Source organism: Lethenteron reissneri, chromosome 35 (assembly GCF_015708825.2).
Source record: "Lethenteron reissneri isolate LAM-NWPU_2019-01 chromosome 35, ASM1570882v1, whole genome shotgun sequence".
NCBI lineage: Eukaryota > Metazoa > Chordata > Hyperoartia > Petromyzontiformes > Petromyzontidae > Lethenteron > Lethenteron reissneri.
The window spans coordinates 8,225,337-8,252,219 of record NC_083813.1 but is presented as its reverse complement, the minus strand read 5'-3'; the positions used below and the strand labels follow the sequence as shown (position 1 = coordinate 8,252,219).

At 43.8% G+C, this 26,883-nt stretch overlaps 1 protein-coding gene across 2 annotated transcripts in view; it reads right to left on the bottom strand.

Moving 5' to 3' along the window:
- Window positions 1-7,488: 7,488 nt before the first annotated feature.
- Window positions 7,489-26,883, bottom strand: part of MBTPS1 (membrane bound transcription factor peptidase, site 1) — a 31,292-nt gene continuing 11,897 nt past the window's right edge. Inside the window, exons 5-23 of one of the 2 annotated variants that reach the window (XM_061565711.1) lie at window positions 26,634-26,744; window positions 24,206-24,315; window positions 22,792-22,908; window positions 22,171-22,238; window positions 21,536-21,638; window positions 20,121-20,272; window positions 19,055-19,216; window positions 18,652-18,796; window positions 17,811-17,999; window positions 17,331-17,503; window positions 15,780-15,895; window positions 15,054-15,210; window positions 14,375-14,499; window positions 13,761-13,838; window positions 13,414-13,554; window positions 12,917-13,051; window positions 11,884-12,010; window positions 11,321-11,451; window positions 7,489-10,438 (exon numbers count right to left, since the gene is read on the bottom strand). In XM_061565711.1, coding sequence (XP_061421695.1) covers window positions 10,251-10,438; window positions 11,321-11,451; window positions 11,884-12,010; window positions 12,917-13,051; window positions 13,414-13,554; window positions 13,761-13,838; window positions 14,375-14,499; window positions 15,054-15,210; window positions 15,780-15,895; window positions 17,331-17,503; window positions 17,811-17,999; window positions 18,652-18,796; window positions 19,055-19,216; window positions 20,121-20,272; window positions 21,536-21,638; window positions 22,171-22,238; window positions 22,792-22,908; window positions 24,206-24,315; window positions 26,634-26,744 — 2,528 coding nt within the window. In that variant the 3' untranslated portion in view covers window positions 7,489-10,250. Of the gene's footprint in view, window positions 10,439-11,320; window positions 11,452-11,883; window positions 12,011-12,916; window positions 13,052-13,413; window positions 13,555-13,760; window positions 13,839-14,374; window positions 14,500-15,053; window positions 15,211-15,779; window positions 15,896-17,330; window positions 17,504-17,810; window positions 18,000-18,651; window positions 18,797-19,054; window positions 19,217-20,120; window positions 20,273-21,535; window positions 21,639-22,170; window positions 22,239-22,791; window positions 22,909-24,205; window positions 24,316-25,045; window positions 25,646-26,633; window positions 26,745-26,883 lie in introns of those variants that run through there. The other variant, XM_061565713.1, reaches the window with a different exon arrangement.

Below are 26,883 nucleotides of genomic sequence, written 5' to 3'. Positions count from 1 at the left end.
AAGTCACGTAGGTAAAAAATAAAATAAATCATATTTAAATAAAATAAATCATATTTTATAAATAAATCATATTTAAATAAAAATAAATCATATTTTATAAATAAATCATATTTAAATAAAAATAAATCATATTTCATTTAATACCTACGTGACTTTACTGAAAGAACCAAATAGTATGTTTGTTACATACTGTATACGGCTATAGTACGAATGTTTATTGTCGGGCAAAGAAAACTAATGGATAGGGTTTCATTGTTTTCGAGGGATCTGCAACGTAGATAAAGGATGTTTATAAACAAATAATCACGGAGAGTTGCATCTTGGCAATTTACACACAGAGAGGTACACGTTGATCAGAAAACAAACACAGATATTTGTGAAGTCTTGAGAAACGTAAGTGGGTTATGGGCAGGACAGAATGTTGGCCCGTTGTAATGGAGTGGCAGCTGAAGGAGGGAACACGACATGGGAGAAACATTCACCGCAGAGATGGAGCTATGAGATTTGCTCATGTGCAGGCAGGCCCGGACTAGCCATCGGGCAGCAGTCCGGGCAAATGAGTGGTGGGCTGGTTCATTCAGAGGGCCGATGGGTCTGTCTGTATGGGGACATTGCAAATGTGATCAGAGGAAAAAAAAGTATGTTTTTTGTTATTAATGAAATATTTTCATTACTTCCTAATTTGTACGCTCAGTTACTTATTTACACTCTCAGTTGGCATTAAATCCCATATTCTGCAGATCCAAATGGCCCAATGAGGCCGGTGTGTTTACAAATGCCTGGCCCGATTGTTTTTGTCCCAGTCCGTCAATGTGTGCAGGTGTGAGAAGAATTGTGAAGTCACAGAAGCCTGCCGGATGGTGGGCAAGCCTTCAGCAATGGACCAACGATGGCTGATGATGATTATTAAGAGAGAGGACAGAAACTAAACTGTTAATGCAGGTACAGGTACTCCGGTTATTACAGTGATTTTACATTTGCATCCGTGACCTCCACCCGTATGTCTTCGATTGTCTGAGTGTGGGCTATTGTGTGTGCCGAGGTCACGCCTTCCTTCAATGGGTGACCCGGGGGCCTTTTCCCGTGTTGCCCCAAAGCTGTGGCATTCACGGCCATCAAATATTCGATCTGCTCAGCACGCCTGAAGACGTATTTTTCTTAAAGGCCTTTTCACCTGATTAATTTTAGTTAGGTGTTTTGGGAGTGTGGGGGCGGGAGTATTTGTATATGTGGTTAAATCATGAGCCTTGTGTGCTTTAGAATTGCGTGCGTTATTTGCTTACGTTCTTTTCGCTCTCTGCAGCGCCTTGCGACCTCTGGGTGAAACGTAATTTGTAAGTGTAAATTATTATCATCATCATTGTTTTTGGATAACTATTGAACAAAGACGGTCACTGCATCATGTACTTCTGCAACCCTCTGGAATGCTCTCGTCCTATATTAGGAAGCCACTGCAGCTTTGCACTTTGAAATCTAGATTTAAAACGAATTTCGCTAGAATTTCCTATTGTGTTTAGTTTGTTATCCTTCCTCCGCACCTCTGATGAGCAGCGTTGGCTACGTACGGTGCGAAAGAACTACAACATGCGTGCCTTGTAAATTATTCCCTCCGAGTCTGCTTTTAACCGACTGTGAGCCTACGTGTTGGGCAGCAGAGGGCGGCGCAGCAAATTCCATTGTTGCATTTTCCTTTCGAGATCACTGCCGTGAATGTTTCCCACCACTAACCTGCACTACCTAACGTGCAGTACAGGGAATAGTGAAATTACTCCCACGACCCACACGGAGCGGGGAGGCCCTCATCGGGCAATGGATTCACAAAAGGGCTGTACCGGTACATGTCAATTGAGTGATGTAAATGCCTGTTGAAGAAGCGTGGCCTTAACACCCAATGTTTATTGCAGCCGCAGCAGGTATTGTAACATTGAAGGATGAGAGGACCTAGGGGAGGCCAGAGAAATTTAATTCTAGATTTGAAGCTTTCGTGACTGCAAGGATTCATATTCTTAGGGGTTTTTTTTTACCGAAAAAACTTAAGAATACAGAATACAGAGAAATTTAATCTATATTTTGTGTGGAGTGCCAGCTCTCACAAACCTCGTCGATACCAAAACCAAAACCGCACTTCGTATCATCAGCGGCACCCTGAAGTCCAACTCCACTCCCCGTGGCTTCTTGTGCTCGCGAACATCACTCCAGCCAACGTCCAACACCAGACGTTGGCTGAAAATCTATATATATAAAATCGTTCATGTCTGTCTGTCTGTGTGTGTGTGGACTTTGGCCCATACGCACTTTCATTGGACGGCGGTTGCCCCTGGCAACGGCTAGCCACGCCTTCGCCGCTTTCATTGGACCTGGCAACGGCTAGCCACGCCTTCGCCAAGGGCTGCAGTTTCATTGGACGGCGGTTGCCCCTGCCAACGGCTAGCCACGCCTTCGCCACTTTCATAAGCTCCGTATTTAATTAAATAATAGCCATTACACAGTATTGTTGGAGCGCTAGGGGGGGGGGGAAGGAACGCCACCCGTACCCTGCCTCTTCCAAGCCGACAATTTTAGGCGAGGCCGCAGGCTTTGCACGCTACTAGGCCTCGACACCCACCACGCCACTCTGAGGTAAATTCATCAAAGTTTTTCCTACTCTTCACTACACCCCCACCACAATGTGTGCTATTAATATTACTTTTAAACCCAACGCGCCAACAATCGATTACTTTAATGTTCACTGTACAAATACTCATTAAGCTGGGTGAGCGTACTGCCAGTCTATCATGTACACTGTAGCCTGCTTATTAAGCTCGGTGAGCGTACTGCCACTCTATCATGTACACTCTAGCCTGCTTATGAAGCTGAGTGCGTGTACTGGCAGTCTATAATGTGGACTCTTGCCTGGTTATTATAATCGATTCTTTATATGTTCTTTGTACAAACAGTCATTAAGCTGCTTGAGCGACCCCAGTTCGATTCCAACTCACGCCCACCACCGCTGACGATTATTTGAAACGGACCTGGCCCTCCCCTAGGTCCACTCAGCCTCAAAAGCGTAACTGCTGTCGTGTGTGAACATCGTCACTGGGGAGACAAAGGCGGCGGGGCATCGTGGATCCAAGTCCCGGGCGAAGCCGGGTCATGTGTATGTGTGTTTGTGTTTATGTGTATGTCTGTGTGTCTCTATGTATGTGTGTATGTATGTGTATGTATGTGTTTGTGTGTATGTGTGTGTATGTATGTGGGTTTTTTTAATGTCTTTATGTGTATGTCTGCGTGTCTCTATGTATGTGTGTATGTACGTGTGTGCATGTGTTTGTGTGTATGTATGTGTGTGTGTATGTATGTGTGTGTCTATGTATGTGTGTGTATGTGTGTGTATGTATGTGTGTTATGTGTCTGTCTGTGTCTGCATGTATGTGTGTGTGTATTGTGTATGTGTTTGTGTGCATGTATGTGTGTGTTTGTGTGTATGTGTATGTCTGTGTGTATGTGTTTGTGTGTATGTGTGTGTATGTATGTGTGTGTATGTGTTTGTATGTGTTTGTGTGTTTACGCTCGCATTACACAAATGTGTTGCTGGTCTAAGGCGTTCCTCGCACAGCATTGCCGCTTTATTATTTCAGTCGTTTACTGCCTTACGCACCCTGAAAGTCGTGTGTGTCTGCAGCAAGCGCGTGTATGTGTACCTATGGACGCGCGCGCGTGTGTTGTGTAGGGGGAACGGTAGTGTAGTGCTTAGCGTGCTGTCTGTGTCTGTGTGTGTGTGTGTCTGTCTGTGTCTGTCTGCATGTGTCTGTCTGTGTGTGTGCGTGTGTGGTGTGTGGGGAGCGGTAGTGGAGTGCTTAGCGTGCTGTCTGTGTGTCTGTGTGTGTGTGTGTCTGTCTGTGTCTGTCTGTGTGTGTCTGCGTGTGTCTGTGTGTGTGTCTGTGCGTGTGTGGTGTGTGAGGAGCGGTGGGTGTAGTGCTTAACGCTACGCTGCGCTACCAACCCGGCGAACCCAGTTCCATTCCCGCTCACGGCCACCACCGGTGACGATTATTTGAACCTCCCCTAGGTCCACTCAGCCTCAAACGAGTAACTGGTGTGGCGTATTAACATCGGCACTTGGGAGACAAAGGCGGCCGGGCGTGGTAGATCCAAGTCCCGGGCGAAGCCGGGCCATGTGTATGTGTTTATGTGTATGTCTGTGTGTCTGTATGCATGTGTGTATGTATGTGTGTGCATGTGTTTTCATGTGTATGTGTTATGTGTATGTCTGTGTGTCTGTATGCATGTGTGTATGTATGTGTGTGCATGTGTTTGTGTGTATGTATGTGTGTGTGTATGTATGTGGGTTTCTTTGTATGTGTTTATGTGTATGTCTGCGTGCCTGTATGTATGTGTGTATGTACGTCTGTGGATGTGTTTGTGTGTATGTATGTGTGTGTCTATGTATGTGTGTGTATGTGTTTCTGTGTTTGTATGTGTGTGTATGTATGTGTGTTATGTGTCTGTCTGTGTGTCTGCATGTATGTGTGTGTGCATTGTGTATGTGTTTGTGTGTGTTTGTGTGTTTACGCTCGCATTACACAAATGTATAATGCGGGTCTAAGGCGTTCCTTACACAGCATTGCCGCTTTATTATTTCAGTCGTTTACTGCCGTATGCACCCTGAAAGTCGTGTGTGTCTGCAGCAAGCGCGTGTATGTGTACCTATGGACGCGCGCGCGTGTGTTGTGTAGGGGGAACGGTAGTGTAGTGCTTAGCGTGCTGCCTGTGTCTGTGTGTGTGTGTCTGTGTGTGTGTCTGTGTGTGTGTCTGTGTGTGTGTCTGTGTGTGTGCGTGTGTGGTGTGTGGGGAGCGGTAGTGTAGTGCTTAGCGTGCTGTCTGTGTGTCTGTGTGTGTGTGTGTCTGTGTCTGTCTGTGTGTGTCTGCGTGTGTGTGTCTGTGTGTGTGTGTCTGTGTGTGTATCTGTGCGTGTGTCGTGTGTGAGGAGCGGTGGGTGTAGTGGTTAACGCTACGCTGCGCTACCAACCCGGCGAACCGAGTTCGATTCCTGCTCATGGCCACCCCCGGTCAAGATTATTTGAACCTCCCCTAGGTCGACTCAGCCTCAAACGAGTAACTGGTGTGGTGTATTAACATCGGCACTGGGGAGACAAAGGCGGCCGGGCGTGGTGGATCCAAGTCCCGGGCGAGGCCGGGTCATGTGTATGTGTGTATGTGTTTATGTGTATGTCTGTGTGTCTGTATGCATGTGTGTATGTATGTGTGTGTATGTGTTTGTGTGTATGTATGTGTGTGTGTATGTATGTGCGTTTTTTTGTATGTGTTTATGTGTATGTCTGCGTGTCTGTATGTATGTCTGTGGATGTGTTTGTGTGTATGTATGTGTGTGTCTATGTATTGTGTGTATGTGTTTCTGTGTATGTATCTGCGTGTATGTATGTGTGTTATGTGTCTGTCTGTGTGTCTGCATGTATGTGTGTGTGTATTGTCTGTTTTTGTGTGTATGTATGTGTGTGTTTGTGTGTATGTGTATGTCTGTGTGTATGTATGTGTGTGTATGTGTTGTGTATGTGTGTATGTATGTGTGTGTATGTGTTTGTATGTGTTTGTATGTTTACGCTCGCATTACACAAATGTGTTGCAGGTCTAAGGCGTTCCTCGCCCAGCATTGCCGCTTTCTTTTTTCAGTCGTTTACTGCCGTACGCACCCTGAAAGTCGTGTGTGTCTGCAGCAAGCGCGTGTATGTGTACCTATGGATGCGCGCGCGTGTGTTGTGTAGGGGGAACGGTAGTGTAGTGCTTAGCGTGCTGCCTGTGTCTGTGTGTGTGTGTCTGTGTGTGTGTGTCTGTGTGTGTGTCTGTGTGTGTGCGTGTGTGGTGTGTGGGGAGCGGTAGTGTAGTGGTTAGCGTGCTGTCTGTGTGTCTGTGTGTGTGTCTGTCTGTGTGTGTCTGCGTGTGTCTGTGTGTGTCTGTGCGTGTGTGGTGTGTGAGGAGCGGTGGGTGTAGTGGTTAACGCTACGCTGCGCTACAAACCCGGCGAACCGAGTTCCATTCCCGCTCACGGCCACCACCGGTGACGATTATTTGAACCTCCCCTAGGTCGACTCAGCCTCAAACGAGTAACTGGTGTGGCGTATTAACATCGCCACTGGGGAGACAAAGGCGGCCGGGCCGTGGTTGATACAAGTCCCGGGCGAAGCCGGGTAGTACAGCTAGTAATTATACAAAATCATTGGCACTCGCTGGACGGGACCTTGAGCGGCTATGGATGTGGCAAACAAAATACCTAATTGAGGACCCGACCGTGGAAGCACCGCGCTCGAACGCAACATGGGAGGACACGTGTCTACCTTCCAAAAATTGGAAGTTCAAAGAATCGCCTAGCTGCGACTGTGGGCAAAGTCCAAACCATCAAACACATCACCGACTAATGCGCCATCTATGGACTTCCTGGCGGTGTCGCTGCGATCCAGACAGCGTCCGTTGCCTCATTGGATTGGTTGAAAACACTTAGGATTCAACTCACGCATTTCAAACCATTGCTTTTCGGTCCTGTCATACGAAAGAAGATGTCAACACAAATGTGTTAATGCTTAGCCAGGAAGCTTGTTCTGGCTCTGAGAGATTGTGTTGGTTATAAATGAAGTAATTCACTTGAGAGGACGATACAAGGAGAGATGCAGCCAGAGGGGTGACCTTGAAGTTCAACTCCTCTTGAAATGTAAAGAATGTAAAAGGGTGCGTGAGTTGCAGACCATTCATGAATATGAAAATGGGTTAATGTACTAAACTAATATGTAGAATCTTGATTTGAAGCTTTCGTGACTGCAGGAACCCATACTCTTTGCTTCTTTCGTTAAGTCACGTAGGTATAAAATAGGTATAAAATTAAATAAATCACGTTTCGGGCGCACCACAAGCGTCCATCGTCAGGTGGGAAAGCATGGTCTGCTGCTGAGGCAGACTGTTTTAAAAGGTTTGAAATGGGTGTAGCCCAAGGGTCATAAAGAAGTGGCCGGTGCTAGTGATGTTACTGTGAGAAATTAGCGTGTAACTGTAAGATAGGAGAGTGGCCTCCCGGACGAAGGCACGGAAATGGCTATGTTAATGTGAGAAATTAGCATGATGTTAATGTGAGAAATTACCATTTAACTGTAGAAAAGAAGGCTAAGAAGAGCGGCCTCCTCGACGAGGGAGTGCAACCCAATGGGTGCAATCCAAAGGGCCTGTGAGTTTAAGAGTGCAATCAAAAAGACATGTGAGCATGAGAGTGCAATGCAACGGATATGTGAGCATGAGAGATCTAAGAGAAAGGCATAGAGAGACACAGAGTCGAAATAACAGCTGACAAAGGCAGGTTTGATGGAAACATCACAGTCAGTTAAGACTGTACCTGGTTAATAACGTCCTTCCAATTGCTGTTTGTACCCATCCTCTTGGTTGAATTTGTGTCTGTGTAATATGTAGAACATTAACACAACACATCCACATTAAAATTTCTGTTTGCAGCATATAGATTTATTTCAAACTTTACAAAACCATGTTTATTTAAAGGAATGCTGAAAACAATTATTTACCTGTACATTTGCAACAGGAAAAATAACAAGATGAAAAGAAAAGTAAAACAAATGCTGGGCAGTGCAAAACATGCTCCTCATTCTTCATTACACCATATTAGTTTCCCACTAATTTTACAGACATGTCCAGAGCACCAACAAAAATTTGGAATGTTGAAAAAACACTATACCAGAATATTTCTATCAAGGAATTTGACAATTTACATCCACAAAAAGGTGTAGAAATTTTACGGCCACAAGTGGCAATTCCTTCTTGAAAAAAAAGCCACAATAAAATGAATATGAATCTTGTTCAGGACCAACATCATTGTCTACACAAGCATCATAACATGCAAAATTACTCTCCCCGCACAAGTTCGTGTTAAGCTATATTAGAGCTATGGAACATTGCAGTCCAGTTAATTTCTATGCAGCTGTTTTGCTGCACTGTAATTTTTCCAATACGGAGCCACATTTTGATTAAAGTTGACTGCTTCTGCAGATTTTTAGCAGTCTGTTCAACATATTAGTGGCCCCATATTTTCCCCCTGATGTTACATGGTGGCAATGACACTTTGTTAAGTAATCTTTATATCTTGATGGTTTTTTTTAACCATATTCTAGATAAAATGGTGGCCATTTCTCGCAGAAATTCCAGCTTTAACAAAGTCATAATAAATGCAATTTCAACACGACTTAAATAGAACCTAATGATCACTTTAGTTGACAGGGATAGCGGTATACGTCCTGATGCAAGGTGGAACACATGATTGCTAAAACATCCATCATGTTGGGATGATGCTTCACTTAAGACAATTAACTTTCAGAGCCAATTTAATTCTAAGGTCTGAAAATAATTTGTAAAAGAGTTATTTGGAGTCATTGGGGAATTCAGGAAAATATTTTATGTTGTGCAATATAAAGCAATTGAATCACGCCCTTGTGCGGGCAGCTGTTTTGGTTTAATTTGGCTCGAATTAAATTGCAGGCACAGTCAAATGGCAGTGATGGGTATCTTCATGACTGCACATACATCATACGCAGCCAGATTCATTCTGTAACCTTGAGTAAGTAGTTCAGTGCCCGGCCACATTTTCACTGGTCATTCACTTTTAACTATTAAAGCAAAATCGTATTTAAAAATTTACAACACGGAGAAAAAGACGTTAAAAAAGTGTCTAATAACGGATGTGAACACTTAACACCTGCAATAAATAATGTTGTGCAAAGTCAACCAAAAGCGGTCCCACCTTTGCATAAGACGTGCCACTTTTATTACATTTCAAACCATTTAGATTTCCCATTTTAAACACGTCATTTAAAAAGTTTGAGCATTTTTCTGCAAAAAGTGTTGCAGAGGTAAAGCACATCATTTAGAAAACCCATTTTTGCCTGTTCATTTTTGCTCCACGCAATTTGAATAAATTGAATCTTAAACGTAACATCACTCATGCCAGCCACTACAACAAAACACATTTCAACGGACTCTTCAAAAGGATAATGCTTATTATGTACGCTGCAAGAGAAATTCGTTTATATATATAAAAGAATCACACACACTGGTTGTGTCAAACGATAAACATTTAACACAAGCTGCTAAACACCATTTGGTGCCATGTAATGCAGAGACATGTATTTCAATTTTCCCAGCCTACTAGTTATGGATGTAAAAAAAAAATTGCTTGTAAAATTAACTTAACAGAACGTATGTGACAACTATTATGATTTTGAGCCAGAATATCCAGAGCAATTCTGTTGACGCATCAACAAGCATGAGCTATTCCACAACATTTCATTATGCATGCACTATTTGGCACTTTTTCAACTGAAATAAACTTCAATATTCTACTTTATAAAATCCTGTGAACACAAAACAAAGTTTCCTCACTCAAAAGTTGAACAAAATGTTTTTGTTTAGCTTGCAGGCATAGCAGCATAAATAGAGGTAATTTGAGTAATGTCCCGGATAAGCTTGAAAAATGGTTTATATTCCAATTAGTACGATAATGATTACCTTCAAGAGAATTTAGGTGATAAACATAAGGTGCAACATTTAAAGTAAACATTGACAATTATTTTAGGTGTTTGTATGTGCGCATTCTTCGTGACTTAACTTTAAGGTATTCATATTTATCCCTCCTTCCCCAAGACATAACAATTTTGAAAATTCAGATTAAAATAAAATAATGTAGTGTAGAATGTGAAGAAATGCAACATATCAGTGAACAAATTAAAAGCTGTTCACCAATAACTATCTTCCTGCAAAATTACCAATCAGCATCCGTCTTGATATACTGTACATTTTTTGTTTGGTCTGTGAGCGTAAACACAAGAGTTCGTGGACGATTACTGTAGAGTTCAAACCTCGTTTGGAAGGAAATAGGGGGTCCCGCTATTTTCTCTTCAAAATCACGCAGCATCATTCACCACGTTGGTGTTTCTTGGGAAATCGCAGTTAAAAAAATAACCCTCAAATTCGCAAAAAAAACCTCAAGTCCTGCACATCCCGCTTAAATTGTGTGTGATGTAGCTGATCGCAGAAAAGCATCCTCGGTATCCCAAGCGTGACCAGTGGCATCAAAAAAACTGCCGGTGCAGGAGAAGTCCTGGGCCTTCTTTTGGCACTGCCTGCCAGTGGTGTAAAACACGCACACACTGGGATGGAGGTGCTAAATGTCAACAAAAGCCATGTTTTCTTGACTGCCCACGTCATCAAACAGATGGCTTGGTGGTGACGGCGAGATGCAGCCGTTTTAAACGCAGTGGCCTTTTCCTTTTTGGCCGACTCTTCGTCTTGCTGATTTTGACAACAAAGAACGCGAGCACCACCGTGGCGCCGAAGAACGCGAACACGGGGATAGTGTGGCCCACGTCCTGGTTATACCGGCCCGGCATTATACCTGCCAGTGATGAAAAGGAAGGGGTCAGGCTGTGGTAGTTAAAATAAAAACTATTGAAGAGCATCATACACATTCACGAACATATATCAATAATCCTCAATATTGTACAAGGTTTGTTTATGTATTATAAGTAGATTTTCCTGCAATTGCATAGATACCTATGCCATAACAACAATTTGTTTACATATAGAGGAAACTTCCTGCATCATAAATGGTCATTTTTTAAAAAAATAACTAATAATTAGGCACAAGGGTTATACGACACCTAAGATTATAGAACATTTTACTATCCTAAAAAACAATGTTTGCTCCACCAAAAATCCACCAACTATAATCAAAGCCACTGAACCTTATTCTCTAGCAATCATTCTCTTACTCTTTTCGACTTGTAACTCACGTGGAATGTAGTTAATGGGTGACTGATCGACTCAAAATGAAAATGATTTCAATTCGCTACGAGTCTGCTTCAGAGTACTGGCATTTGTCAGTTCCATCGCTAGCAAATCCCATACTTCTGTAGAAGAGTTGGCGACGACTCACTCAAAGAGATGGAGGTAAAGCCGTTATTAAGGGCTACACAACACACGGGGGGGGGGGGGGGGGGGGTGGGTGAACCACTTCCCAGGGGTTAGGGGTCCCGGGCGAGGTCCCACTGGGTCCCGACACAGCCGGCTGCCCTGTGCCGTCTCCTCTGCGCCGGCCGTTCCATCCTACTTCGACCCTCCTCTCTAGCTACGACCCCGCTTATGTCACGGGGTTCCCCCTTTATCCCCGTGACGCCATCGCACCGGACAACGCACATGACGCCACTACTCTCTTCTACTCCTCTACACTTCTGTAACGAGGGACCTCACAACTGATGCCGATTCAGCAACACCTTACCCTGAGGGACGTCCCAGGCACTGCTCTCTCCGGGTGAAAGAGGCCGCACCTGGGGTCGGTTCTGCCTCAGGTTTGGGAAGGAGATTGGCTCAGGGTCCATAGCCAAAAGCTTTGGCTGCTTCCACAGATTGCTGAAATAATAACGGGGCGTGAAAATACGTGTGTGCACACGACACCGAATTACGCGTACACATCCACTGGTACATGACGATGAAGTGCAGTCAATTCATGCCACATGTGTATTCGTATATAACATGAAAACAAAGCTAAATATATGAGCATACAACAACTAAGCATTAAAAAAACACATCAATATGCAAATTAACTAACATTTTGGTCAATTAACTATCTGGACTTAAAAAAAAAACTGAAGACAATGTGCAAACATTACAAGACTGGAAAAGCGTGTTTTAAATAGAACAAGATGAACAACACGTCATTACCAATGGAATACAATTGCATCAAATTACTCTTTTATGCATTACACAACTTATGCAAATGTTCACGGATTTTGCCAGCACCTTTACGCGTCTCATCAGATTTTTTTATGCACGGGCATTTACCTGGGTGCAGTCTGGTTCAGCGGCTGCGGCTTGGCCCAGGACAGGTGGGGGCAGGCAGGAAGGGGTCGGGGCTTGGGATCCCCCAGGTGAGCTTCCAACACCTTGGAGTAACGGTACAGGTGGTTTCCTGCACAGGGAGGTTTATTAGTAAATAAGCCATTCTTTAGGAAGTATGTAAGTATGTTACCCACTGTCCCACTCGTGCAGATCCAATAAGCCACTACGTTAGCGGTGGGGGGGTCTTTACCACCCTATCGGCCAAATAGTACTTTCAAATACCTTTTGTGGACCTCACTTAAACAAATACGTCAGTAGTTTCAGTCACTGCTAAAGTGACAAGTGACTGATTGCAGTGCTAACATTAGAAACGCAGTGTTGCTACTTCTCCTCTAGTATCCGATTTTTGTGCAGTGATGGATATCATTTGCAGACTGCTTCCAAGTGGTACAACAAGTGGAGATGGGGCATATGAAATTATGTTCCGCGCAATAGGTGCCCCAGTTGGCTACGTACGGTGCGAAAGAAGTTCAACATGTATACATATAGAAGGCAGTGTTGTTGTTGACTTCACCAAATGATCCGATATTAACAGTTTTGTTTGTCACTAAACTTAATGTCCTCTTATCCAATTAATGTGAGGAACACATTTGGTTATACAAATTACTCCTTTTATTCACGCAGTAAAGCATGCAGAAACACCATCAGTAAGAATTTGCTGTCATTTCTGGGTCACTCTGTGCTTAGGCTCAGATAACCAAATGACCCTTACCTTGCAAAGACCCACATAAAATGTATGTACTGCTACTTGTGCGACTCCTCTGATTCGTACCTAACATCGGATTATAGAAAAACTTGACGGCTAGGTAACAGGATTTTGCAGAGATCTGTTTGGGAGCGTGTATAATAGGAAGGCTAAATAATCATATGGTTAACAGGACTTTCACTGTGTGAAAAAATACAAGTAAATATTCCATACGGGCATTCAGGTTTAAGGATTATTCTGCGACAGTGAAACCGTGGACCGAAGCCTCACCCTCCATGCGCGTGGGCAGTGGGCCTTCGTGAGTGATCTGCTGGATGGCCCCACGCCCATTCGCTTCCGAAAACACGGGCGAGAGGACGTCGTACGCCGTGTACTGCAGCAACGCATCCAGCATCCAGAAGCAGTCTGTGGAGTCCCCAAGAGAGATCCGATCAGTGTAAAAGAAGCACTTAAAAGTAGAATCAGCGTCATGCATAACCAACTTTGAATGAAACTTAAAATAGGTTTAATAATTTCATGAATTGTCATGATTCAAGATTGTGATTCGATTTAGGATACTTTTTTTTACAGAGTGCATGCATGCAAAAGTGCATGTTGGAAAAAACCATCACTGTCAATAACACACCCTCATACCTGCAAAGACAAAGTAAACTAACATGAATAGCAAGTGTTGTTGTTCTGATATCACAGCGTCAAACTTTGCAATTCTCTTCCCATTTGCACTGGACAGCAACAACACCAGGCACAACCATGGCCCCCGGCTTTACCCTTTTGTCGGTGGCTGTCATCGAGGCAGTTGGAGTCGCCATACAGCACAATGCGACCAGCACCATCCCCGCTCGCCTGGTACAAACCCAAGATGGGCACCCCCTCCACCGTGTAAGCCTCCTGCCGCAGCACGTCCATGCCTGCACAGACCGACCAAGTGGGAACTAATTGTGACGTAAAACCAGACGCTTTCGCTTGGTAGCCATACATAAATAGAACTGATAGGCCTATCTGTCATCGCTATATATTAATCTGAATATACATAAATTAATTTCGATAACTGTTTAATCCGCAAATGAAGAATGAATGCAACAGACTGTAATAGACATCAACAGTAGCAGCTTACCTTGATCCTTCAGCGTCTGTGTAATAACAATCCCGTCTTTGGGGAAACGCGCAATGCTGCTGCCTGAAGCATAATACACTGCGGGAACCAGAAAACAAAATTTATACACAAATTCATATTAGTTTGTTAAAAACAGACAAAGCCCCATTGTACATTTTTTGTAATGAGGTATATTTTTAATGAAGTACAATACAATTCATTTCTTAATCGACCCTTGCAGTATTTGTGTTTGACTCTTGTTGACACTCAGGTCAAGCAAATGCACACACTGCTATGAGCACAGCAAGCTATGCTGTTGCTTTGCCAATTACAATTGCATCAATAAACCCTGTGCTCTCACTGCAGAGGTGCCACCGAATAAAACCAATGCATCATGAAATTGTGCTTCTTCTGTGGCTCATTTGAAAAGCAAGGAATGGCTGCAAATAACAGTTTTCCCAACTATATTTCAGATGAAGCACATCTGAAACTATCAAGTGCAAACATAAACAAGGGGCCATTTATTTTCCTATCCTGCTGCCTGTGCACCTATGTGCTGATAAGCAACAGCCTGTCCCTGCACTGGGTGCACACCCAGGTTTGAGCAATCTCCGTCTCCCCGTGACCACACTTACTCTCGTGGTCGCCGATGGTGAAGTCGCCCTCAAACACGCGGTCGCTGAAGGCCATGTTCCAGGGCGTGAGCAGGTCATTGAGAGCCGGAACGTTTGCACCGCCCGTGTCCGGCATCCACCACTGCCTGCACGCATCATGTGGAGATACCGGTGCACTTAATACACCGTGATGGCATTGGGCCTAATGGCTTCGACTCACTAAACACACATTTGTAACATGCGTGTGCTGCTCCACTGTAAACGTGTCACCATCTCCATATTAGGGTCTAATGATAAGTCATCTATTAAAAATAACTAATATGCTCATGATCTATGCATTATTCCTATCTAAATATTCTTAATCTGATTCTGCATGGAATTGTGCATGTATGAATTATTTTTCATTCGTATGCTGTATGCCACTTAACACCTACCGCCTCTATATAGCTGCTAAAGTGCACCAAAATGGTACACCACGAATCGAATGGAAACTCCTAATCATGACAAATCATGAAATTCCGATTAAGAAAAATTGTTGTAGGCCAAAAGAGGAGAAGCGTTGGGTTCATAACTGGTGTGCAAAACTGATGGGGTATGGCTTTCCGATGCGCTTCCGTGGTGTACCACGTATTGTTCGGCACGATGTCTCATGTTTCATCAAACCCTATCAAAATATAAGTCTCTGGAGCGGGTCGCTCACCTGGTGTTCTCATCGTAGAACTTGACCTTCTGCATGACAGACGTGTTGTACCAGTCGCTCACGATAATGACGGACAGGCCATGGTCCACGTCGCGCTTCAGCTTCGACACCTCCTCGGGGAAGTACTCCTCCTCACTGTCCACCAGCACGAGCGTGCCTGCACGCCCCGTCGACGACAAGAGGCTCAGAAATGTTCCCAGCGCGAACACGTCATGTAACAGCAGTGTGGTCCAAGGACAGTCATTCATGTGATAATGAACGTAGTTGCTAAAGAAACACCCAGGATGTGGAGCGAAACATCGGATTGCGTCCTGAACAATATGTGGTACAACACGAAAACACATCAGAAAGCCATATGGCATAACCACAATTAGCTACGCGATAAACTTCCGATTAGCACGGATGGCTATGTATACATAATGCTGGTTGTTGTTCAGCCCTTTTTACAATCCACCTGCTGGATGAAGGCCTACCCACACCATGAAGGCCTCATGATGGTCAATGTGGTGGGCAGCAAAGGGCAGTAAAGCAAAAGGTTTGTTCTGCGATTCCAAGTTCTCACATCTATGCTCCCCGCCACCTTCACTAGCCGGCACTAACCAGTGTGTTGAAATATGCCTAAATAACCCCAACTACCCGCACAGCAAGGGGAGAAACTAATTCAGCATATGGATTGATATGCTGTACATGTACACACTTATAATATCTACATATGGAGGCACTCACCGTATTGGCTGGCATCAAAGCAGGTGATTGGTGCCCCTAGCACCTCCAGGAAATAGCCATTGCTGCGCAGGTGCTGGTACATGTCACGGAAGTTGGTGTGGATGTGGTCTCCATTCCTAAGCAAGGCAGAGCAGAATTAATATTTTAGAACAACAGCATTGAAATTGAGTGCTAGTGGTATATATTATTCCAATAAAACTATACTCTGGTAGGAAGACTATGGAGGGTTCCTAAAGGGGACGTTTCCCTTTTTCGTGACAGTTGCAAGATGCCTTTCCAAAGCAATGTTTAAGAATTATAATTTGTAAAAGGACTGATAAGGTACATAAAAGAGGATGACAGTAGAACTGATTGTAAGATATGGGGGAGGTATCTAAGTGTGATCAGAGAAAAACAACTCAACAGTGAGCAGAGCATCATGCAAATGAGGCACAAGAATGTGGGGGGTTCACAGTTGGCACAGATTCTGGCCACACTGATAGTCGACACAAACTATTTGGACCTGTCCTGTGTCAGAGGCATTGCCACCAATTCATGGGCGGTGACACAGCCCAGCGGTAGCGCATTCGCTGCTTATTGCAGAAGTTCACGGTTCGAATCCAGCGGTCACCCTGATTATTACTGTGTAATAACCATAATACTACTACGCGCCATCGGCTTCACAGTGGAAGTTAAATATCCCCTTGACGTCATTCGCATGAGTAGGCCAGTCTGCGGAGGTCAGGGTCCAAATTCTAAATTAACCTTATATCACTAATTTGGGATCATATGTAAGAATCATTACCCCCTACTGGCAGACTAATGCCCCGGGTCCAGAGGTCGCAATCGGGTACCCGATACCCGTACCCTACCCGATACCCGGCTAACCGTACCCAGCCGGGTACGGATACGGGTACCCGTTTGCGACCCTGGTGCAGCCGGGTACGGGTAGGCCGTGAGTCACTGGTGAGTAACCGTTTGTCACTCATTTCAGGTAGGGTACGGGTAGGGAACGAGTACCCGTACCTGGCCGGGTACGGGTACCCATTTGCGACCCTGGTGCGGCCGGGTACGGGTAAGGAATCAAAACCCGTTTGCGACCTCTGCCCGGGTCACTGTTGCAAATAACACGATTCTGGTCTTTAGAGTTATCACCTACAAAAACTAAATAACTGAAACTTACAACTTGACATGGCCTTGATGTACGTAAAACTTGGCACAGATGCCAGACTGACCGCATTACCATTTATTTATATGTTCTTTCCTAACTGTGTGTGATTTTGATTTCAGGTTCATGTCTAAAAAACAAACAATCCATCCTGTCACGAAAATTGTTCAATCACAGGCGGCTGCCTGGATGTGAAGTTAGAATTTCAGCAGTGCCAGCTCAATGCTGACCTTTGAGCTACCCGGCAAAGCTCCCTCACCACCTTTGAGCTACCCGGCAAAGCTCCCTCACCACCATTTCTCGGCGAATGCTGTTTGCTTTGTTAGTACGTGACTGCTGTGAGATATGGTGCTCAAAGCGAATGCAGCAGGGGAGGTCGTCATGACAAGTTGCGTGTGTTTTACCAGTCGAGAGGGTCGTTCTTCATGCGCAGGTTGTCACGGGGAAAGTAGCCTGGTGGGTAACGGAGGTTGTGGTACTGGTCCCAGAGGATCCGCTTACTGCGAGGAGGAGTGGGAATCACCTTGACGCGCACAGGCAGTCGGATGCTTGACGTCTGCTCGCTACTATCCTCTGCCTGCAAACACCACAGAAAGCATCACCAGCCAGATTACATTAAAACAAACGTTCGTGTCATAATGCACACTAAATATATGTAAGTCGCAACTGCCTTCATTGAAGGGAGGAATTGTCATAAAATACCACCATGTCGGATGTACTCAAGACGAACTGACTTGTCATGTACACTTGGATGGTGCATTCTTCCACCAATAAAGATAGTTTTTTCAAAAACCATCATAATCACTATCGAAGTAATACTCCATGTGAAGGACTGGAATGATTTTCATTTGACCGTGAGGTTTGTAATTTGTGGAACTTCCCACCTGTGAATTTGCTGGAGAGGCAATGGTGAGAGAGACGTGCCCATGAGCGATCCCTTCCCACCCGGCCGCCTTTTTGGCCACAGAGATGGACAGGGCCAGGTAGCCCGACCACGGCCACAAAGTTTGCGAGTAGGAAAACGCCACCTCGATGGTGTCCCCATTCTGTGGCAGGTAGGGCTGCCACACCGGCTGTGGCATACGCGCAAAAGCACACCTTTCAGAGCGACATCTATGCCCAATGCCCACTTCTATCTAATCAATTCTGAAGTGACATTTAATCACAAATAAGTTACATGATAGCAACTGGGTTCACTTAAATGTTATACTGCTGAAGAAAATAATAGCTAGATTCTGAAGCTCAATACATGTGTGGAATTTTGAGTGTGGAAGAATATTTTTTTCGATTGGTAAATGTTTCATGTAATGGGTTTACATGACCCCTGCAACCACCAGTGGCAGCTGCATATACCACGACAAAAAAAACATGTATTTTTTACATCGAATTGTAAACCCGAATCACTAAAATTATCAAATCATTGGGGGTTGGGTGAATGATTCCATCTCTAATTCTAGCATTTTATACCAGAACAGACATGTGACTAATATCCACAGCCCGAGTGAAACATACTGGATGTGATGTGCCAGGTGCATTAATGTTTTTCGGTTTGCCGACCTGGACAGATCAGCTTAAACGAATCCTCAAGTACAAGTGGAGAAAAAAAACCCGCTAAAGCTGTTAATAAACAACCAATCATTTTCCTAAAGGGGTAACTTATAACAGGATAATAAAGTAAATTCCATAAAATAATAAATAAGCCGTATCATGCAGGGGCAGGCTCACCTTGTCAACAATGCGGCCAGTGACGGCCATGCCATTGAGAATGGTGACATTGACGATGGTGGGCATGCCACCGTAGTAGATGGGCTGAGAGCAGTAGGGCCACATGTATGGACACTCAGTCAGGTCGATGTAGTTGGGGCTCAGGCTGCGCAGTCGAGCAATGAGGATGATTAACAGACACAGCAAGAGTATTGAAGATTAGTGCCATGGTAGCATTCACTGTTAAATGCTGGTCACTTAACAATGACGCTTTGTGTCTGTGTAACGCAAGTTACGTGCATGCGTGCACCTAAGCACTTAGAATAATACACAGGCACACACACTTATGCAGTGCACTAATCATTGGACCACCGCTCCCCATGCAAAAATACACATTGACACGCACGCGCACACACACACACACCTGGCCTGTGGCTTGTAGCTGTTGAGAACCTGGTATGCCCTCAGCAGGTCGAGCTTGCCATGGCCCTGTTCAAACATGTTGACCCCCGGCAGCCGGCGTGCGGAAGCCATCAGGGCTTGTTTCATACTCGCAGGGTTTATGATGTCGCGGTTCTGCACAGAGCTGCACCCAGGCAATGCCGACAAAGGCGAGACACAGGCAAGCACACATGAGCAAAGATGAACGGCGCCGCCTTCAATACATCCAAATCTGCCCATCTGGTAAACAAACCCCAAAAAAAGCCCAACCCATCTGGTTTACAGAACCCAAACAACCAACCCACCTGGCCACAAGGCTGAGGAACACACTAACCTGAACAATAAGATAGCTAGGTGATGATTAACTACCCCACCACCCCATTCAATTTAAGAATTTATTCTTCTAATTTTTACCTTCTTGTGTGCAATGTGCGTGATCTTTCTGTGAGGTGTGTAACGCTTTGTCTGCTTCCTCAGCCGAAATGTAATGATAACAAATCATTTGCATGTAATGTACACAGATCATAAATACTACATTTTCATACCACATTCAAATACACATATCGTTGAGTGTAAGAATCAATTTGAATCAAAGCATATTTACGTGGTTATTAACAGCGAAGACCACTAGCTTTCTGGTTGGCTGAGAAGCCAACCAAAGGTAATCCAAAGCAGAGCAGTGGATGGAAGGACAGACATAAGCACCTGTCCGGATGGGGAGGAGACACCAAAGACAAAGATCCTCCTATAGCCTTAACAGACTGTTGGGGCAAGTGCTGTTAGTGAGCACCTCCGAAGGCCGACACGGCACACGAGGGGATGGATGACGAGCACCACACCCGGCCGCCTTTGTCTCCCCAAGTGGCGATATTTACATACCGCACCAGGTACTCATTTGAGGCCGAATCGACCTTGGGGAGGCCCAGGAACGGTTCAGGTATTTCTCACCGATGTTGGTCGTGAGCAGGAATCGAACCCGGTGGCTGTGTTCGTAGTGCAGCACGCTAACCGCGATAACTACCGCTCCCGACGGAGGAGAGACCACACACCTGGCGAGGAGTGTGACGGCGCCAGTGACGACAGGAGAGGCGACGCTGGTGCCCGATAGCGAGCGGCAACCACCGTTGATGCCGGAACCGCGTACACCCGAGCCGTACGTCACGATGTCTGGCTTCATGCGTCCATAGCCACCGGGCAACTCCTGCACAGCCACACACACACATGCTCAATTGGCTTCTATCTCGAGTTCAAGGAATACGTAGCTGCACTGAAATATCCACGAGGCAGTGATGTGGACAATCTTTTCATATCACGGTTTGCTGCACACAGGTCCAAGAGCCCCGAATGCCACGTGGCCAGCACACAAATAGACTATTGAACATATAATAGACAGGCGTTAATACATTTATTGCATTGAGCAAGCTGAAAAGAACTTGGGAAAAGTGACAATGAGAGAGAATTCAAAGTCGAGGAGTGCGAGGAAAGTGAACAGAAAAAGAAGTTGCTTTGTTCTGCGGTGTGGTGATTGGACACAGCACCAATGAGACGAAACAGTCAGCCTGGTAGTCCAGGCCCTCAGCATGGGTGGAGAAATCAATGGGTGAAGTTTATGGGGAACAGTAACGACGGAGGAGCTATAAGGACAGCAGACATCAGCAGCAGAGTACTCGGTTTGCACTTATCTAACAGCAAATTTTCTGAGGTGGCTATCAGCATGTTCCATAGTCATGCCAACAAACGGCAAAAGGTAAAGTGCATTAAGGAGTGTTTTCTGTTCATACTCTTACTTCTTTCGGTAAAGTCACGTAGGTAAAAAATGAAATTAAAATTAATAATTAATTAACAATTTCATTTTTTACCTACGTGACTTTACCGAAAGAACTAAGAGTATGAATCCTTGCAGTCACGAAAGCTTCAAATCTAGAAGTGTTTTCTGTTGCCAAGACAGCTCATGGGAAAGGACGTCACAACATCCTACTGTATCGCCCTTATCCATATTGTGTTCAACAACCACACCGCGGAACAAACAATTCTCGTTGTGCTTCTGCCCTGGCACCGACTAACTTTGGAATTCCCTCCCATCATCTCTTTTCCCAAGCTCTCATAACCTGATGAGGCAGTGTTATTGATGACAGCGTTAGCGTTTTCTTTTCTGGAAACTGTTCTGGTTCACTCATTTCTGCCCATTAATATTAGCATGGGGGGGTTCATCCAGCAGTGGATTGATTAATTGTTGTACATGCACACGAGGTCATTTAGTGACAATCATAAGCCTAGTTTCACTGATTTCAATAACTAGGAGTCTAGTGTAGTCAGTATGTAGGAGTCTACCATGGTGGTATTTTACCTTGAGTTAGAAGCCTAATCTCACTGATGTCAGTAACTAGGAATCTAGTGTAGTTATTATTTTGAGTCTACCATTGTGGCATTTTAGCTCAACTTGAGTTATCCGCCCCACGCATACCCAGGTGGTCATCCCTCTGGAGGAGAAACGGGCGATGTTGTCCTCAAAGTCAATGCCTCCCACCCCGATCACGTCCATCTGGTCGGCCGGATTGTTGAGGGTGCTGCACACACGCAAATACGTGCATAAACGTCAGTCCACACTTATCCTTTACAACACAAATAATACTTGTGTTTATTTCCACGTTTATATTCACAAAGGGACTCAATGACTAAATTGTATGAATGGCATTTCTAGGAATTAACCAAGGCATGCAAACAAATATGAGTGCAAAGGGAAACTGACAGAGCTTGAGTGTAATGAATGTACACAATTTAAAAGAATGAACAATCAGACCCACAGATGATGCCTTCGTTAAACGTTTAAAGAAACGTAAAGATAACCTTTACGTTATAACCTGGCGTTACTTACTGGCACACCAAGCAAAGGATAATTCTATACAACAGGTATATAATGCATGTGTATGTTCAACAACATAATTTATTCCCACTTCATGTGGGGGGGGGATATTTAAAATATGCACAGTCGAAGGCTGTGTTTCATGTACAAGCAGTCCAAATGTATACACCCCAGGGTTCAATATAAAACAAGATCCCCATATTACAATTCTGGTTCACTTATTAAAACACACTTACCCGTACAAAGGGCCATCATTCCCTATTGCTGACACCATTATGACCTTGTTAGCTGTGAGTTCCCAAACCTGCCAGGTTTAAAAAAAAGAAACCGATTAGCTTTTAAAGCATAAGAGAACACACATACATAAAACACCGTATGTAAATAGCCGCACTACCACAAATAATTCAAAATGATAAAAGACTGTCATTTCAACATTGCCTCCAGGGCCTAAATCAGGAGTGGGGAAACCTTTTCCTTAATGAAGGCCGAATAGGACTTTCAAATGCCTTTCGTGGGCCACACATTAACGAACACAACTTGGTTACTTCTGGCACTGCAAACGGCCCTTGCAGCGACAGACAGCGCACTAACACTGATCAACAGTGTTGCTGGGTAAAAAATATTTCACTCCAGTACCCGATTAGTGTGGCTAAGATGCTTTCAGTGAAGGATGAATACTGTTTAACGCGCCGTTTTTAAGTGTCAAATCTCATGCGCCTGCAGGTCATGTGAGATTAAGTCACGGGCCACAGATTCCCCACTCCTGATTTAAAGCAACTACACTTAGCAGGTGTTGCCCATGTGCTCTGATGCAACTATGCTCCATCTTCTGCTTTGCAAATTCCTGACTTGCTCACCTTATCTACAAATGGGTGGTCCATGAAGTCAGGCCCACCGATACTGAGGTTCAGCACATTGATCTTCTTCTGGATGGCGTAGTTGAAAGCGTCCAGGAACCACGAGGTGTAGGATACCTGTACACATGCACACAGGTCGAATATAATACTAATACAAATAATCTACAAGCTGTAGAACATAAATTATCAAAGCTTCCGTGTATCACACTATAAAACAAACATTCTTCACCTACATTTTTAAAACAAAAGGTGACACATCATTCGGGATGGAAAATTTAATAAAAGCCACTGATAAATTTGCACAGGTGATAGATATAGCTCAGTATAAAACAATTGGAACATGATATGATTTGGTGAAGAGATAATGTAATATTTATACCATGCACAAAATCCGCTACATCTTAACTCTGTGAAAAAATCAGTAATCCAATTAAATTCTTCATCATAACGCCATGTTAAATTATTAGAAGATCACAGCATCTGCACAGCAAATGATGGAAGGCCAGTGGAAGACTAAGGCACTATTTTATGTTTAATTGAAAAACACAGAACTTGCTGTACGTTGCCATGAAGGTGTAAAGCTGGCCATTGACCAAACAAAGAAGCATAAACAACGCTTGGTTTGTTTCAGAATTGATTAATCAATTAAAAACATATTTGGAGTATGACTGAATACTTGAAAAAACAATGACACTACAGTTGTGCATATTTAAAACACTATTACTAATGTACTAAATATAGTGCATAAAAACTGCAGTGCAAACATTTTGTTCATTTAAGTTATCAAGAGAGCAACAATAATTATGTCAGTACATAGGAGTGAGCTTACTATGCCAGTTTTAAAATTACACTTCACGGGTAGAATATGAATTGGTTCACGAACGCTGCGGCTCATTTATGTGGAAGTGTTTTGTGTGAAAAATAAAGCAATATACTATTTTAGGCTGACCCTATACTCGGAGTACCACCAATCAAACCATGAGCCACCATATTTATAGAACAAAATTGGAACATTTTATTTAGCCGATTTGTCGAGCTATACATATCAAAACAAGGATGATTCACATAATTAAAACCTCTTCATCAATCAACTACTGAATTAAGGCTTCCCATGCCGTGTCAGTCATAGGGGTTATTTGACCATACTTCTCCACACTGGTCGGTGCGGGCTAGTGAAGGTGGGGGGAGGTGACCTAGGACTTTACTGCATTGGGATATTTGGCCAATGCTTTCTAAAGGAGTGATTTATTTAACAATGAAAGAGGTCAGCTGCGCTAGCTCCCACTGTAAGAAAATGTTTCTGGTCACCTACTCTATATCTCTGAGTCAAGAACCTCTGCCCAACCACGACACTTTTAACCAAACATACTTGTAACCTTTTAATCACAAGGCCATCATTAACAACATCCATTACCTGGTTGTTGGTAAAAACGCGAAAAATGTGTAGCTCGGCATCAGGAGCGAATCCTTGGCACTCCCGCATACTAGCAATCACCCCTGCCACGAAAGTGCCATGGCCCAGTCCTGCACCAATCACACAGCAACAGCCAAGTATTTACTGAAATATACCATTGTGTATCAGGGTGAAAAAAGTGACAAGATTAATAAAGAACCCATTTTTTCAGCATGCAAATCTGTCAGCATAGAAGAATGCATTTTCCAATTACTTCATGGGGAAATTGCACTGCTGAGCATGTAAGAAGTAAAACAAGTGCCATGTGTGCTAGTGATTATTCACGTAATTTTTTAAGCGGGTGTTAGCAGAGATGCAAAAGTCTACACTCAATGGTATGGACAGTCTTTTCTCATAAAAAAATCCTGAGCCAAAAATACAGTGATATCGAACCACATTAGACAAAAGCCAACACCATCTCAACACGGTGCCAATAACTTTGAAATATACAATAAAAGCTCAAAGTATAGCACTTAAAAATGTTGCCTACAAATGTACTAGTGAAGCCATCTGTCTGCATCTGCAATGTTTATTTAAATGTCTTTCAGACCCAAGGCATTTAACTATTTCTTAAGAAACTCAGCGGCAAATTCAACATGAAGATCAACCACGTTAGACTGTGATTTGGAAAATGATTGAGTTAATTTTGCAAAGACCGGACCTCGACGGGCTACTCTAGTTAAAAGCACTGCACAATGTTTCGTGTCAGCAAGAGAGAAATGGTGCCAACAGTGTCAATGATTCCTCTGTGATGGCATTTTATTGGCTCAAACTGGGAAACACTCCACTCAAGTCACTCACTCTCTCCCTCAGGGCTGCAGGGGAATACAACCACTCCTTCAGCGATTAAATTTAAGAGATGTGCACAGTAAGCATCCTCCTGGGTGAGGCATGACCCTGGGAACACATCAAAGACACCCCCCCCCCCTCCTGAAATGTCGTGCCATTCTATAATCAATTGTATCATTGACTTCAGGTGCTCAAAGGAATATGCAGCTTGGCAGCCTAACTCCATTAATCAACCATCTCCAAGCTCAACATTTAAGAATCATTATTATCTGTCCTTTAAGTAAAAACTTCACCTTAACGTAGAAACTAAACGCCACAGCATATCGGTTAAGAAACAGTGATATCTGCTATGCCACAAATGTTAACCTGACTGGAGTGTGTCTATTATATTATGAATACCAAAGAAAACTAAGTCGAAAGCTTTTGCCTACAGTTTTTTTTTATAGTAGTCAACAGTTAAGGCTCTTCATGTAATTTGGTTTCACCTTCCTAAGTAAAAGAGGTGAAATATAGGCACGCAAAGACTAAAATATATCAAACAGAACAAAGTATCTTCTTGGTTCTTTCGGTAAAGTCACGTAGAAGGGAAATAATAAAAATAATAATAAAAATAAAACATAATAAAATAATTAGCACGACGTTTCGGCTACAACGCAAGCAGCCGTCCTCAGGTGAAGAAACGTCGTGAGAATTATTTTATTATGTTTAATTTTTATTATTTTATTATTTCCCTTCTACGTGACTTGACCGAAAGAACCAAGAAGAAAAAAATATGTTCCATTATTTTGGTTAAGAATACCATTTCACTATACAGGCACCCAGATGCAATGAGCATAAAGAACACAACTTGCACTTCTCGCATGCTGGCTCAACCGTGATTTGAACACAACGGGGGGAAAACAGACACAATTTTGCATATCCCCTGAGGAGCATGTGGAAGAGGTGTTGTTGGGATACACTACTCTTGCACGACTTCAATTATCTCAGGAAGGATGCGTTACCCTGGGGAAACACGTTTGCTGTCTATGGAAACGGTAATCAAACCCCAATAGCATGCGTGGGAGGGCTGCCAACTAGACACTACCTCACAAGGGCATCAGGAGCTTTGGAAAATGTAGTGAGCTCAAGCAAGATGTTATTTTAGTATCCACTTACTATCCAACACAAATGCAGTCCCAAAAGAATGTTAAAGGGGGTGGAATTGTCAACTATAATTCCCTTGTGATGCCTCCAAATACATCGTACCTCTATCCAATGCTTAGAGAATTCAGAAAATTATTTTAATGATTTTCACATAAAGTGAGCCATCAAGGTTATAGATGCAAGCTGCTTCAGCTAGCCATAATATTACAACGCCACTTGAACTACACACTTTTAAATCTAGATTGAAAACCAATTTCTTTAGAACAGTTTTTTGCATTTAAGTTTGTCGTCTTCCCGCCACACCTCCGATTAGCACGGTTAGCTATGTACGGTGACAAAAGAGGTTCCGCCTAAATATATATATATACATAACAGTGGTTATAGATGCAAGCCTGCTTCAAGCTGGCCACCACCGAGGTAGTGACAGAAACGAGGAAGGCGATGTGCTTTCGCGCACCGTCGTCGAGTGTTTTCTCGTTAGTCCAGTTGGTGCGCTCCTTCACATTCTTGAAGTGGGGGTGTCGCTCGCTCAATCCCGTGTCAAACACAGCCACCCGCACACCAGCTCCTGTCACAGACAACACCACCACCACCGTACAACTGTGGAGACAGCCCAGCCCAGTCGTGGAGATTCGACATTGGCAGATGCATTTAGCCAGGCTCATCCTGGTGAAATATATCTGGCGCACAGTTACAGATCTATTCCC